Source organism: Juglans regia, chromosome 1 (genome assembly GCF_001411555.2).
Source record: "Juglans regia cultivar Chandler chromosome 1, Walnut 2.0, whole genome shotgun sequence".
Classification (NCBI taxonomy): Eukaryota; Viridiplantae; Streptophyta; class Magnoliopsida; order Fagales; family Juglandaceae; genus Juglans; species Juglans regia.
The window spans coordinates 18,363,327-18,376,500 of record NC_049901.1 but is presented as its reverse complement, the minus strand read 5'-3'; the positions used below and the strand labels follow the sequence as shown (position 1 = coordinate 18,376,500).

The 13,174-nt window shown below is 34.0% G+C and overlaps 2 protein-coding genes across 5 annotated transcripts; one reads left to right on the top strand and one right to left on the bottom strand.

Moving 5' to 3' along the window:
- Window positions 1–3,640: 3,640 nt before the first annotated feature.
- On the top strand, window positions 3,641–4,039 carry LOC109015440 (B-box domain protein 30). The gene has a single exon (XM_018997908.2). The coding sequence runs from the start codon at window positions 3,641–3,643 to the stop codon at window positions 4,037–4,039; it is 399 nt and encodes a 132-aa protein (XP_018853453.2).
- Window positions 4,040–6,000: 1,961 nt separating this feature from the next.
- LOC109010156 (zinc finger protein CONSTANS-LIKE 12-like) lies at window positions 6,001–10,250 on the bottom strand. Of its 4 annotated transcripts, none has more exons than XM_018990877.2 (6): window positions 9,077–10,250; window positions 8,619–8,840; window positions 7,702–8,048; window positions 7,051–7,233; window positions 6,435–6,543; window positions 6,001–6,296 (listed from the first exon to the last, which is right to left on the bottom strand). In XM_018990877.2, the coding sequence occupies exons 1-4, from the start codon at window positions 9,665–9,667 to the stop codon at window positions 7,107–7,109; spliced, it is 1,287 nt and encodes a 428-aa protein (XP_018846422.1). In that variant the 5' UTR covers window positions 9,668–10,250; the 3' UTR covers window positions 6,001–6,296; window positions 6,435–6,543; window positions 7,051–7,106. The 4 variants fall into 4 exon arrangements, with proteins under 4 accessions (XP_018846422.1, XP_018846423.1, XP_035543378.1 ...); XM_018990878.2 differs by having other exon boundaries at window positions 6,435–6,540; window positions 9,077–10,076; XM_035687485.1 differs by lacking the exon at window positions 6,435–6,543 and having other exon boundaries at window positions 9,077–10,076.
- Window positions 10,251–13,174: the final 2,924 nt, after the last annotated feature.

The following is a 13,174-nucleotide window of genomic DNA, read 5'->3' as shown; positions in this document are numbered from 1 at the left end:
AACATTCGTAGTTGTTTATCATCGTATATATATAAGCAAAGGGGAAGATGAAGAAGAAGATCATAGACTTCAACCACAAGACATGCACATCTTAAATGTTGTTTTACACAACCACAAGGGTACGAGACCTCCATAGGTTTTGAAACTTTGAAGCTTCTAAAGAGCTCTTCTAAAGAGCTCTATGATGAAATAAAATCATTGCCCCTAATTGAACAGTACTTTGTAGCTAATAATCGTTAACAATGCTGCTCCATCGCTGTAAAGGAAACATTAATTCCAACTATATATTAAAATTAAGCAGGTTAAAATTAAGTTCAGTCGACAACTCAACTCTATCTAATAACATTTTTAAAATTAAGAAAAATGATATTTGTAATTATAATATAGTGCGTAAGTGCGTTTATTCATTTAAAAAAAATGAATAAATATAAGACTCATATAAAAAATTAATTTTTTAATAGTGAACTATATTTTTTTTTAAAATGAGTGTACATGTGACACTTATACAATTCATAACTATATCTAATATTACTCTTCTAAAAATCACTGGACAGTAACGAATTACAAAGTTATAAGAATCCAACAATTATTACAAAGTTATAAGAATCCTACAATTATTATCGTGTCATTTTTCGATTTCATGATATGGAATTGTGGCGATCAGAAGAGAAGAGGGTTTTGCAGGGAGGATCGAGGTTGCAAACCCTTTGCAAGTATATATTGTTTTTCTTTTCTCTTTTTTGATCATGCAAGTAGATATTGTTGATTCGATCGATCGGGATATTACTCATGTATGGTTTCGGACCGTCGGTCCCATTAACATAAACTACAACCCTTGTTTTTTTTTTTTTTTTCCTTCATTGGTTTGACCAAAGTTGTGATCTTTTCGTTCTCAACTAATAATCTAATACACACATATACATGTATTTATTTATGAAAAACGATAAATTTATAATTAATCTATAATTATTTTACCACTCTATTTAAATTGAAGGGTTATTGTGTAAAATTAATAATATTATATTTTAATAAATTGTCACAATTATATTGATTGATTTAAAATAAATTTTAAAATAATTATAAAAGAATTGTAAGTGTATCTTTATCCAAATCGAAAATATTCACAAGAATTATGTTTGCACGCATCAATTGTAGAAATGTGTGTTCTAATTGCAAGGAATTCGAATCGAATGCGCATGAAAAATATAAAAAGAATGTATGCCTACGGTCTTGATTCATACTTGTCCAAATATAACCAATAAAACACAAGTAGAAACAGAATCTTCATGACTCGTTCAGATAGTGGAATGAGATGAGATAGTTTTAGATGAATTAAATAAAATATTATTAAAATATTATTTTTTAATATTATTATTATTTTAAGATTTAAAAAAATTTAAATTATTTATTATATTTTGTATGAGAATTTAAAAAAAATTATAATAATGAGATAAAATTAGATAGATTATAAATATTTCTGAATCTAAACTGAGTCTAGTCTAATATATCCACGTAAGCCTAGATGAAATTTGCAAACTTGTATTTCTTAGGTTGTGTTTGGATGTTGAAGTGAGTTGAGTTGAGTTGAGTTGAGATGATAAAATATTGTTAAAATATTATTTTTTAATATTATTATTATTTTGAGATTTGAAAAAGTTGAATTGTTTATTATATTTTATATTAGAATTAAAAAAAATTGTAATGATGAATTAAGATGAATTGAGAGTAGTTAACTAACCAAACGAATGTATCGTCAAGAAGTTCAGTCTTCTTTGACAGCAGCACCCATAACTTTCTATTAATTATTTATGTCTTACAATAATTCAATTTTAAAAATCGAACAAAACAGCTTATAACAAAGGTTATGGTTTTAAAACCTTTTTCTACAGTCGTTTTTATAATTTCCAAAAATTCAGTCACAATCTGGATGGAATCTATAAGAGCTCCAAGCTTTCAAGTTTCAAGTTTCAACCACACATGTGGACTTGATGTACCAACGCTAACTCTCAATGTGTGGACAAGGACACCCTCTCCTCTCCCCGCTTGCCACGTGGGCTCCATGAAATATGGGGTTCCAATAGAGAGTGGGCAGGCAACCAAGGGTGTACGTATGTATACAAAACAAGTCAAATCAGTTTCCAATTTCGTATTATTTTTGGTCGAAAAATAGTGCGAAAATAAATAAAATAATACTATATATATATATCAATCACTATTTACTTTCATACTATATATTTATAATTTTTTATTTATAAAATATGATAATATTTTTTATAAAATATAAAATATGTGATATAAGATAATAAATAATAATTGATAATAAGAATTTTTTAAATAATAATATTTATAATATCCTAACCCCATAACTTATCCTACATGCAAAGAACTCTATTCCAAGTAGGTGGGTCCCAAAATAAAAATGGCTAAAAAATTCATGGCCATAGAAGAAAGCTTTCTTTTTAGAAACCCAATTTGACTTGCTAACCACCCAACAACATAAATCATGGCTATTAACAACTCCCCAAGAATCCCATAAAGCATAAAGGGTTTATTCAAGTTTTATCTTTGCCTATTTTGTCAAATTTAGTGGTGTCACAAAAATTCTCCATTTTGCTCGATTATTAAAAGGAACCTTTGGATCAATCAAATTATATTCTACTACTACTTCCCCCAATCACTCCTTTTTCGATTGTGGTATGCAGCTCTTCAATTCATTAATTTTCTATTTTCATATATTGTGTTGGATGGAGTATAATTTTTCTCGTTCTTTTTTTTTATATACAGATGAGATGAGATGAGATGAAATGAGAGTTAAAAATTTAAGAAAATATTATTAGAATATTATTTTTATTTTGAGATTTGAAAATATTGAATTGTTTATTATATTTTATGTAAAAATTTAAAAAATTGTAATGATTAGATGAAATGAGATGAAATAATTTGTAAAAATAAACTAGACCTAAAATTTCCTATCCAAATACCTAAGACTATATAAATCATATAATTTCTCTACTATAAGTCTTAGGGCTAGTTTGGGTAGTAGAGTATTATTATTTATTATTTTATTATTATTTTTTACTTACCCTTTATTACTATTTAATATTTTATTATTATTATTATTCACAGAATATATGAGATTACCTCATTACTTAAACTAATAGGAGAGGTTTGGATTCAAAACTCATCTCGACTCATCTCATCTCATCATTACAGCTTTTTCAAATTTGTATACAAAATATAATAAATAATTCAACTTTTTCAAATCTCAAAATAACTTTTTTAAATTTTCACACTAAATATAATAAATAATTTAACTTTTATTTTATTATTTACAAACCATCTCAATTCATCTCTAATCCAAATTCCAAACCTCTTGTAGACTTTATCATTCCTTGACATGACCAAAACCCACGAAGCTAAAAGAAAAGGCTGTCATTATTGAAGAATTCTCGGACATAATTCAGTTTCATGGCCCCCATGTGTGAAATAATAACGTGTGGCCAACGAAAGAAGAAAAAATTAATCTTTCTTTTCAGGTGGGATTATAATTTTTGCATTTTGTGTACGTACGTTCTATAAAAGGCTACTTTAATTCCTCAAACTTCTATGCCATTGCCACGCCATACTCAGCTTCTAAAGAATGTGCAGAGGACTAGAAGAGGAAAAGTTAGGTGGCCTCTGCAGGCTGCAGTCCACCCACCTAGATGCAGAAGATACGCCGCCTGGTGCCACCGCCGTCACGGTGCCTTGCGAGCTCTGTGGCTCCAGGGCTTCACTCTATTGCCAAGCCGATGATGCTTTTCTGTGCAGAAAATGCGATAAATGTGTTCATGGGGCTAATTTCTTAGCCCTCAGGCATATTAGGTGCTTTCTCTGCAACACATGCCAAAACCTTACTCAACGATATCTTCTTGGAGCTTCGTTCGAGGTGATGCTTCCAACAATAGTAAGTTTGTCGGAGGGAAGTGATCATTCATGTAATTCGGACATAGGGAAGCAGTGCTCGAGGAAGCTAAAAATGCCTTTTCTGCTGCTATGATATTCACTTTTTTATTCTTGTTTCAGATCAGTATTTTCTTATCTTTCACCATGTATTTTCCTTTTTTTTTCCTTTTCTTTTGAGGCTGTCAGTACTCTTTGTTTGTCCATTGGCATAGAGGATTTGTATCTATGAAGCATATATATATATATATATAAATATTGGCCATTACATAGAGCAGTGAATTTCATATGTTTCTGGGTTACCGGATTCGCTAGGGGATCATCGACCTTTTGTTAGTTGCAACAGCATATACAAGTCTAAACCAATGATATATGGTAATATGAATCACAAGGGTATAAAATTTAATTAACCATATTTACTTCAACAAGATGCATATTTTTTCTTTGATCCTCCTCACATTCACATATAAATTGTTGAACTTTACTTCACAAAGATGGCTAGCTAGCTATATTGTGGACAAAAATCTGTCTCACCACATATACCAGAAGGAATTTGTGGTGGTAAATTAAGAAGGTGATCCATATATCATATGCTGGTGGGTAAATATCTGTTACAAAAAGGATGCGTAGTAGCCTCAAAATAATGAATAGATTGTTCATGTTACTCTAGATTTGATCAATGGTTGATACAGATTTATAACTCTAAAAAAAAAAAAAGATGACCCTTGAATATGATTTTGGGAAAGAAAATATGAAGAAAAAGCGATTTATATACTATATATCCTTGTTCCACTCGTATCTTAGTACGTTATTATTTAAGAAAAAAAAAAGAGTTGATATAATAATTGAAGGACAATATCACGTCACTATCTAATAAGGAAATGGAACTAAAATCATATATAAAGAGCAAACCCGAATGTCCCAGAAGTTCCAAGAATTCATGGCTCCATCATCTGTTCCACATTCTGTTAAAACATTTGTATAGTGTATGACCTCATGTATTGTTCTTATTACCCCACCACCTGTTTTGTTCTGATCATTGCTAGACTATCACAGAGATAAACCATTCATATGCGAGAGATGTGAGATGTCCCAACACACACCCATCCTAATAATACCACAAGCGCACGCTACAAGAAAAATAGATATTTGTGACCATTTGTTTGTGACGAAAAGTCTATTTGTGACCAAAACATAATCATTTTAACTGTAAATAGTCATTTCGCTAGAATTAACTAGCCGCAAATAAATAGTTTTCTTGTAGTTAAGCCAAGCCTTGCAGTTTGCACTCGTTATACATGAGGTAATTGGTAGAGTAGCACTGATTAGCCAAACGAAAAAAAAGAAAAGAAAATGACGTTCAGCAGAAGGGAGAGATCCTGGATGTGGAGTAGTAGTGAGGAATACCGTCAGCACCAAGAGTACGTCCAAATAGCTCAACATTATAAAATGTCAGCTCAGTTGCTGCCTCGTGATCTTTCACTAATTCTTTATTGGTGATTCGTCCTTTAAAGGGAGCTAAAGTTGCTGCTAAAATAGCACACAAGATTGATATATACAGCTCCCAGATGATTGCAAACTCTTACCCAGAAAGCTTGCTTCAATTCATGTTCTGGACTTCCTTGCCATCCTTCTAAAGAAATTTTACCAAATAGCGCACTCTCAAACTGTAGCCAGTACTTTTTTCCCAACAGAAGTCTTATTCATAATCATTTAATCATAATCTTTAATTATAAGAGATAATATAATGTTTCCTTTGCCAATGTTCTTAACTTTAGAACAGCCAGACACTCTTGAAGTTTAATTTTGCTCTTTTCCTGTTAAATGAAATGGATCATTACTTCTAGTCTTTCTATGCAAAAAGAGGACAAGAAGAAAACCATAAATCAAATATCTAGTCAAGTGCTCAATTGGTCTGTTCATATCTGACCAGCTTGAGCAATGCTGTAGATCGTACCCTCTTTTTAATTTCTAGCACAGAAACAAGAATTGAGAAAGTACCTAGAGTAGGAAAGTGCTCTTAAAACATGTACTCTTATAACAAAAATATTCCAGTAATGGAACAGAAAGTGTATTGGCTATTTATTCTTTGATATGAAAGCTGTAATTTTATTACAAGTTGTAAAATGGGAATATGGTTAAAAAAATATTACATCTGAGTAAAAACTGATTAAATATATAATGCAACAAAGACAATAGAAAATGACTTGCGACAATGTTTCTACCTTATGGCAAGGTTTCTGGAGGTGGGGGCAGCAAAAGGGAACGAGGCTTTTTGCTAGAATACACAAAAGGACATGAACCAAAGGTTCTCACAGGAGGTTCTTCGTCAATTGCATCTCCCGACTGATTATCTGTTGCCATTGCCAAAACATAAACAAAAGAGTAAGATATTGACTGGTGAAATTGGAAATAATTGCCTATATATGAGTGTATGTGATATATTAAATATAAAAAGTTACATTACGTAAGAAATTAGTTGGAAGACTTACTAAAATATTAGGTGAGGCAGTATACGGATTCCAGAATCCAGAGAAGTGAATGTCTAATTTATTCTAAGGGCTACCAGTGCTGAAGATATGCTAATGTGCACAAAATCTGCTGCCATTTGATTAAAGGAGAAAATCAAGATAATTCCAAGAAAGGGTGCATAATCAAACTAAGGGTGCATTGTAATGGTTCCAAAATAAAGGAACAAAGCACATGTTACAATATTGGATTGGCTGAGAAAGAGACAGAGAAGGTAAACAACCTGTAGGAAGATGATTGTTCAGTGGAACGTGGACTATCCCACTCTGAGATCGGGAAAAATAAACAGGCCAGCAGATATAAGAGCATGATACGAAGTCTATAGCATAAAATGAGACAACTAGTTCTTGTCACGTGATAAGGAAAAAGACCTTAAGATTCATCCTCATAGTAAAATTTTGCAATAAGTTTTTTCTTTATACGTGCATGATTGAGTTGAACACCTAATCTCATAAAGTGATAGAACATAGCTTTATCAGATAAAAGTGCCCATAAATCATAAAAATTGTATTTAATATAGATCATCTTGATATCCATAATCTCAGACATGAAACATAATCTAGTTACTGCAAGGACTACCTCATCCGAGCAGGCATTGCCATGCAAATCAAGGAGTGGACATTGGGTGATATGGCTCAGAAGTTCCTTGCCACAAGAGGGTCATAATCATATGCTTCTCCAGCTTTCACAAATCTCCCTCTCACACGCTTTCTAGTATCAGCTCTGGCTTTGCGTGAGGCATATCTTATTTGTTTACCAAACCTATACATTAACAAAAACAAAAACATAGATTTTATGAAATGATAGATGTCTTAAGGCACACCTCAGTGAATAAACGATGTACAAGGAAGATAAAGATAATCTATGGAATTTAATCGTAATTGAGAAGCAATACCAGTATTCATTTATTATCGAAATGTTTATATGGGAGTAAATGGTACTTTGATGTACAAAAGAGGTGTCAGAGGCCACATTTATCTTTTCCTAAATATATCAGGATCAAGACTGAAATGAATACCAAAATAATCCATTTTTTTAGACTTATCATATAGAGCATTTGAAAGGGTAGAAATAGAAAAAGATGCCTTTTTGAAGTACTTTTGGAAATGAAACGATGCATACGTCAAGATTGTATTTATATTATAAAAACAAAAGGATGCATATACACACACACATATATATCAAGATTGAATTAAAAAATATATATAAATTGAGATTGGAGACACATACGATCGACTTTTCTTTTTCTCATTGTATCTCATCTTAGCTTTTTCCCTTGCTTGTGGGCAGCTAGCCTCCAAATTTGATTCCCAAGGTGATTCAACTGTTAGGAATACGGGTGACAATCCACAATCTTGATAATCAGCTACACTACTTTCACCCGTGATGTTGGATAATGAAAGTGACATGCTTGAGTGAACTTGCCCGGTAGGTAACCCCAGATTTAGGTTTCCAGTGCAAGGTTGATTCATTGGTAAGAAATTTGCATTACCATTAATGGACTGCATAACACTAGTTGACCCACCAAGATGAGAAGATTGAAAAGCCACACAATTTTGTTGTCCTGACGAAGATGCCTGCCGCAATACACAAGGTGAGTCTTGCCCACCGAAAAAAGTTCTCCACTTAAGTAATAACAGAATAAAAGGTCACACCTAGCTTACAAAAGCAAAAATGAATAGTTTAATGTAGTAGCAGTGCTTAAAAGCCATATTTGAGCCCTACCAAATTAAATGGTGCAAAAATGGATCTATAGTAGGCTTCTGGTTCATAAAGGAATTGAATTTCACAAAACTCATGAAAATGAATCTTATCATTTTCGATTATAAGAAGTTCTCAAAAATAGGTGCGTTTTGGAATGTAATTTAAAATGCTGATCAATAGGACTTTGCAATTTTTTTGTGCACTATACAGATAAGATTTGTGATAAACTATTGCTTCTTATTAGAAGTATAACTCAGCAGTAATTCACATGTCAATATGAAAATGTGCCCATAATCATGTGAGATGCAAACAAATTGACTTGGATATTTATGGATGCATTATGTTCTAGATTGGACAAGGGAATTTCACGAAAAGAGAAGTGGAATAACGGTAGCAGATTATGTGTAAAAAAAAAGAAATAAAATCCAAGTGAAGGATATAACCTCCAAAGCACTCTCAATAGGACCATTAGATTCAGTGACTGATAAGTTTTTCTCCATCGATTGGCATTCCATTCCTCCATCCTCGAACTGGTATCTGGTAGTACCTTGTGGACAGCCAAATATCTCACCATCTTTTAAGGTTAATGGAATATCACCCATGTTAAGACCTTCATAGAGATCATTGCCATCATAAATTCCAAGATCCTTGAAATCAGAAGCATCCTGAAGCACATGAAGGAAATCAATGAATGGCTCAGAATTTCAAAACGTACTTGACAAGGAAGATAAAATGTACTTTAGGGAATTACTTTTAGTTCTTTAAATCTCAAAGAGCAAATAAAAAGGCTATATCCTTCAAATAGACATAGACACCATGTAACTATTTAAAAATAAAATAGACAAAAATCTTAGCACATAACTATCTGCTTCACCAAGTTAAGAGCAAAGAAAAATACTACCTTTGGCAAACTTGATTCTTCAGGGAAGAGAGGTGCTTGATCTCTGCAGCGTGGAATGGAATTTGGATTCGGTTGAATCACAGAAGACAGCTCCATCCAAGGGTCAGACTTAGAGCAAGGTTCTAGTTCATTCAGCTTGCTTGCCACCAACCCAAAGGATCCCTCACTGTCTCTTTGTTCCAAACAGTTGCTGATGCAATTCTCATCTATAGGCAGTGTGCTCACGTGCTCCCAACCACTATCAAAACCACTTGAAGGGGGCATATCAGGAAGTGAGGACCAAATCCTTGACAACTCTTCCAAAGAAGGGCAACCTGTATAACAATTCAATGGGTGGCACCGATGCCCCAGCCTTGAACACTCACTGCCATTCCAGTCGCAGCCTTGACAAAGAGACATTTTATCATCCATGCATCGGACAATTGCAGGCTGGTAGTAGCACTTTTCACATAAGAGAGAACGCATGTGCCTTCGGGACAAAGAATTAGCAGAATGTACACACCCATCACAGTGCAAGCAAAGGCAAGCCAAATCTGATTTACAATACACCACTGCCCTCGCCACCCTACAAAACTCACATAGAGGCTCCATACTTCCCTCCTCTAACCTAGTTTAAACGTGTTATTCCTCCTAACTGAACCTTCCACAACCACCCAAGAAGTGAAATATCATTAAAAACTGACAAGAATGAAAAACCCATAAAAATTGTTTGCAGAAGCACGTGTCCTACAAATAGTCCTCAGTATAAATTGTCATTCAGACCATAATATGATTACGTATACAATACCATTTTCATGGTATTTATCAAAAATGATTTGCATAAACACTAGATCAATTCATAAAACATTTTCACTCATATGCAAAAACTCAAAAATATATAACATAAATACTTATATAATCGATTCCACCGTTGCATCAGTACTCCAATGGCAATACATTATAGGGACGAAAACTAGATAGAGAAGAAAAAAAGCACTTACCGGTGGAAAATGCCGAATTCCCAAAAAAAAATAAAAAATAAATAACAGTTAAAAATAATCATCCAATAATGGGGAGCGAGAGAAGGTGAGGTAGAAAAACCAAATCAATCGTTTTGATTCAAAACAGTTCTTAAAAATATGAAGAGGGTGTAGAAGAAGCAGTCATTAAACCCTACGCTACACCTTGGTTTTGTGAGAGTGTCTGAAGCAGTTCAATACGCTATTTATAAATGTTTTTCCTTGGCTTTCTGGGTGTTCGACACTTGGCAAAACGTGGCCACTGAAAGGTGATAGCACGGTGACGTGCTACCGCTCAGTACGGATGACAAGCAATGGCCAGCCTTTTAACTCGGACGGTGGACTGGTGCATGGCAATTTACGTAAATATAACTAAAGGAATGAGATCGACTTGAGGTTTATTGATTTCTCACTATGCAAAATAATAATAATAATAATAATAATAATTCTTATAATTAGTTCATGAAGCCAGATCAGTATAATTCTTTAAATGATTGGATGTTTTAATTTTTAATATATTAATAATTAACACGTCAGTATGTATTATTATGTGAGTAAAAATTATAAGTATATAAATAATATTTTCGTATTCAATATATCCAGAAAAATCAAATTATAGAATAATAACAATCTAAGTTATTATGAAAATTATATTTTCTAAGCTACTGACTGATCTAAATTAAAATTAAATTATTTTATAACTCAAATGACTGACTTATTAGTACAATAATTAATAAATTTACTTACAATCAAATCATTAAAATTCTCAAAAAAAATCTGATTTTTTTAAGACATCCAAGAGAATGTAATTATTGGAGGAATACTCGAGATTAGATTTTTGTTTTATATCATCTCATCCTTTTGAAGGATGGAAGAGGAATAAAGTATAAACCCAAGAGATATTTACTATTCTGCGTTATTTGACTGACCCTGTTTTATGGCAATTTGTCCGTTAAAGTTGTTCAATGGCTTTTGGAATATCTTTAATTGTCAAGCCTTATCCACGAGTACACATGTTTACCTTCTATTACTTAGCTAGCTCCGCATCTTCAGATCTCTCTGCCTTTGCTCACCATTTTTATAGGACAAGATTGCCTTATTTTTCTGCTTCATGGATTTTGTCTTTATTTTCTCATATAAATTTGGCTTTTTTAATTATTTAATTATTTATTTATTTATTCATTCAGGGGATTGAGCCTAAAAGTTTAAAACTATAAGCTAGATAATGATAGGAAAATGACTTATTACTTTATTTATCATTAAACAATAAAGAAACAAACAAAAGGTCGAAATATTATTTTTGTCATATTTGCTTAAGATTATGTTTGGTAGGGGTGGGCGGACGGGGCGGGCATGGGTGGTGAGGGTGATCCCAGCAGGGTCTCACTTGTGGCGCCCTCGATCCCCACGTGATATTTTAGTGGAGTTCGTGACACCGAGATAATGACAACACGGATCACTCATCCCAACGACCAGTGCTCAGAGTGTGTACAACATGCAATAAGTGTACAAAATAATATTCACAGCGGAGAAATAAAAAGGTCTTTCTTTATTCAATACCAGAAATTTGTTCAAAAAAAGTAAAATAACTTTACAAGAATTATACAGTCATCCGACAGATAAATTAAAGACATGAAATATCATAAGGAAAACAAATCCCAAAACGCTGAACAACAAATCAGCAACTTATACTTCTGGCGGAGTCTGCCCCTCATGTTCAAACTCAGGCTCTGCATCAGACTCTACGGCATCATAAAACGGAATCGTAGGATAAAACACCACAATGAGATTATGACATCTCAGCAAGTAATTAGCCAAAATAACATCCAAGAGATATATAAAAATCACGCGTCCCCATACGGACATAATCCACATAAAACAACAGCACATGTTCTTTTTTCCAAAATACCTTTTTTAAACCACTCACGCCAAAATCTCATTTTGGTCCAATTATTTTATTAAGCATGCGCCACAATCTCCCCTATGGACCGTCCACACAACCTGGCTCTCTTCGTCACATCACGGGTAACGTCCGTGCATGAGACTTCGTAATGAGCGATGCCCAGTTCCGCGCTCAACGCGTACATGGCCAAGCATCCTCTAACCTCGCTAGCCAAAGGTCACGGAATCGGTACAAGAGCGTTACCGTCTCGTCCGTTCCCGTCGTCGCCCTGCGACAACTCAGGGAATGTCACTTCAGTCTGTTACGCTCCCGAGTGGCCAGAGGAGCTCCACCGAGATAATGCCCCATCTCGACTTGGGGTCGTGAAACACAAACACCCACGCAACAGTATCAATTTCCAACAGATATCGTGACATCACTGCACAATTTAATAAAACGATAAATATGCTTTTCAACAGTTTATTAGAATACGCATTTAAATAATTCATTTACAAATTCTCAATAAACACCGAAATACAGTTTCACACCTACACGCGTAATCCCATCCTCCAATCCGGCCCAAGGCCCAATTTCCAACAATTCAAACACAATCAATATTTACAACAAAGATAACAGTTTACAAAATATAATTACAACAGTTTATTTATAAAATTGGAAAATTACATACACACGACGAATGTAAATAATCTGAAAGATCAAACGAAAAGAACAGTTGTACAAAGAGGCGGCACCACAGCGGCACACGGCAAAATAATACCCAAAAATGGGTTTCACTACACGGCAACAACCCAAATGATTTTCCCTCAAACTAGAACAAAACCAAGCACAACAAAAATTCTCACAACTCTTGGACTCACCACAAAATTCACATAAAACATTCAAATTACAATAAGAAGAAAAGCTTTGAGAGAGGGGTATAAAACTCGAATCGGAATCCCCCAAAATTTGGATATGCTATGGCCTATTTATAGGCCAAAATGGCGATGGATGGTGCTATGCGTGGCGCATTGGTAGATGAAGGGAAGACGGCAGCACAAGCCATGGATGAGAGGAAGAATTTCGCTTGGACACGTGGGGCGGCAACAAGGACAGCACCACTCGAAAATCACCATGGCGAACACGGAGCTGCTTCACGATGGGTGGAGGTGGCCGTGTGGGGTAGGAGTTGGACAGCCAGCACTTCGGGGTGCATGCCGA

Coding starts and splice junctions, on each gene's coding strand:
- LOC109015440 (XM_018997908.2), top strand. CDS start 3,641: ATGTGCAGAGGACTAGAAGAGGAAAAGTTAGGTGGCCTCTGCAGGCTG.
- LOC109010156 (XM_018990877.2), bottom strand. CDS start 9,667: ATGGAGCCTCTATGTGAGTTTTGTAGGGTGGCGAGGGCAGTGGTGTAT. Junction 8,841..9,076: donor AAGAATCAAGTTTGCCAAAG/GTAGTATTTTTC, acceptor CATGTGCTTCAG/GATGCTTCTGATTTCAAGGA. Junction 7,234..7,701: donor GAGAAAAAGAAAAGTCGATC/GTATGTGTCTCC, acceptor GTTAATGTATAG/GTTTGGTAAACAAATAAGAT.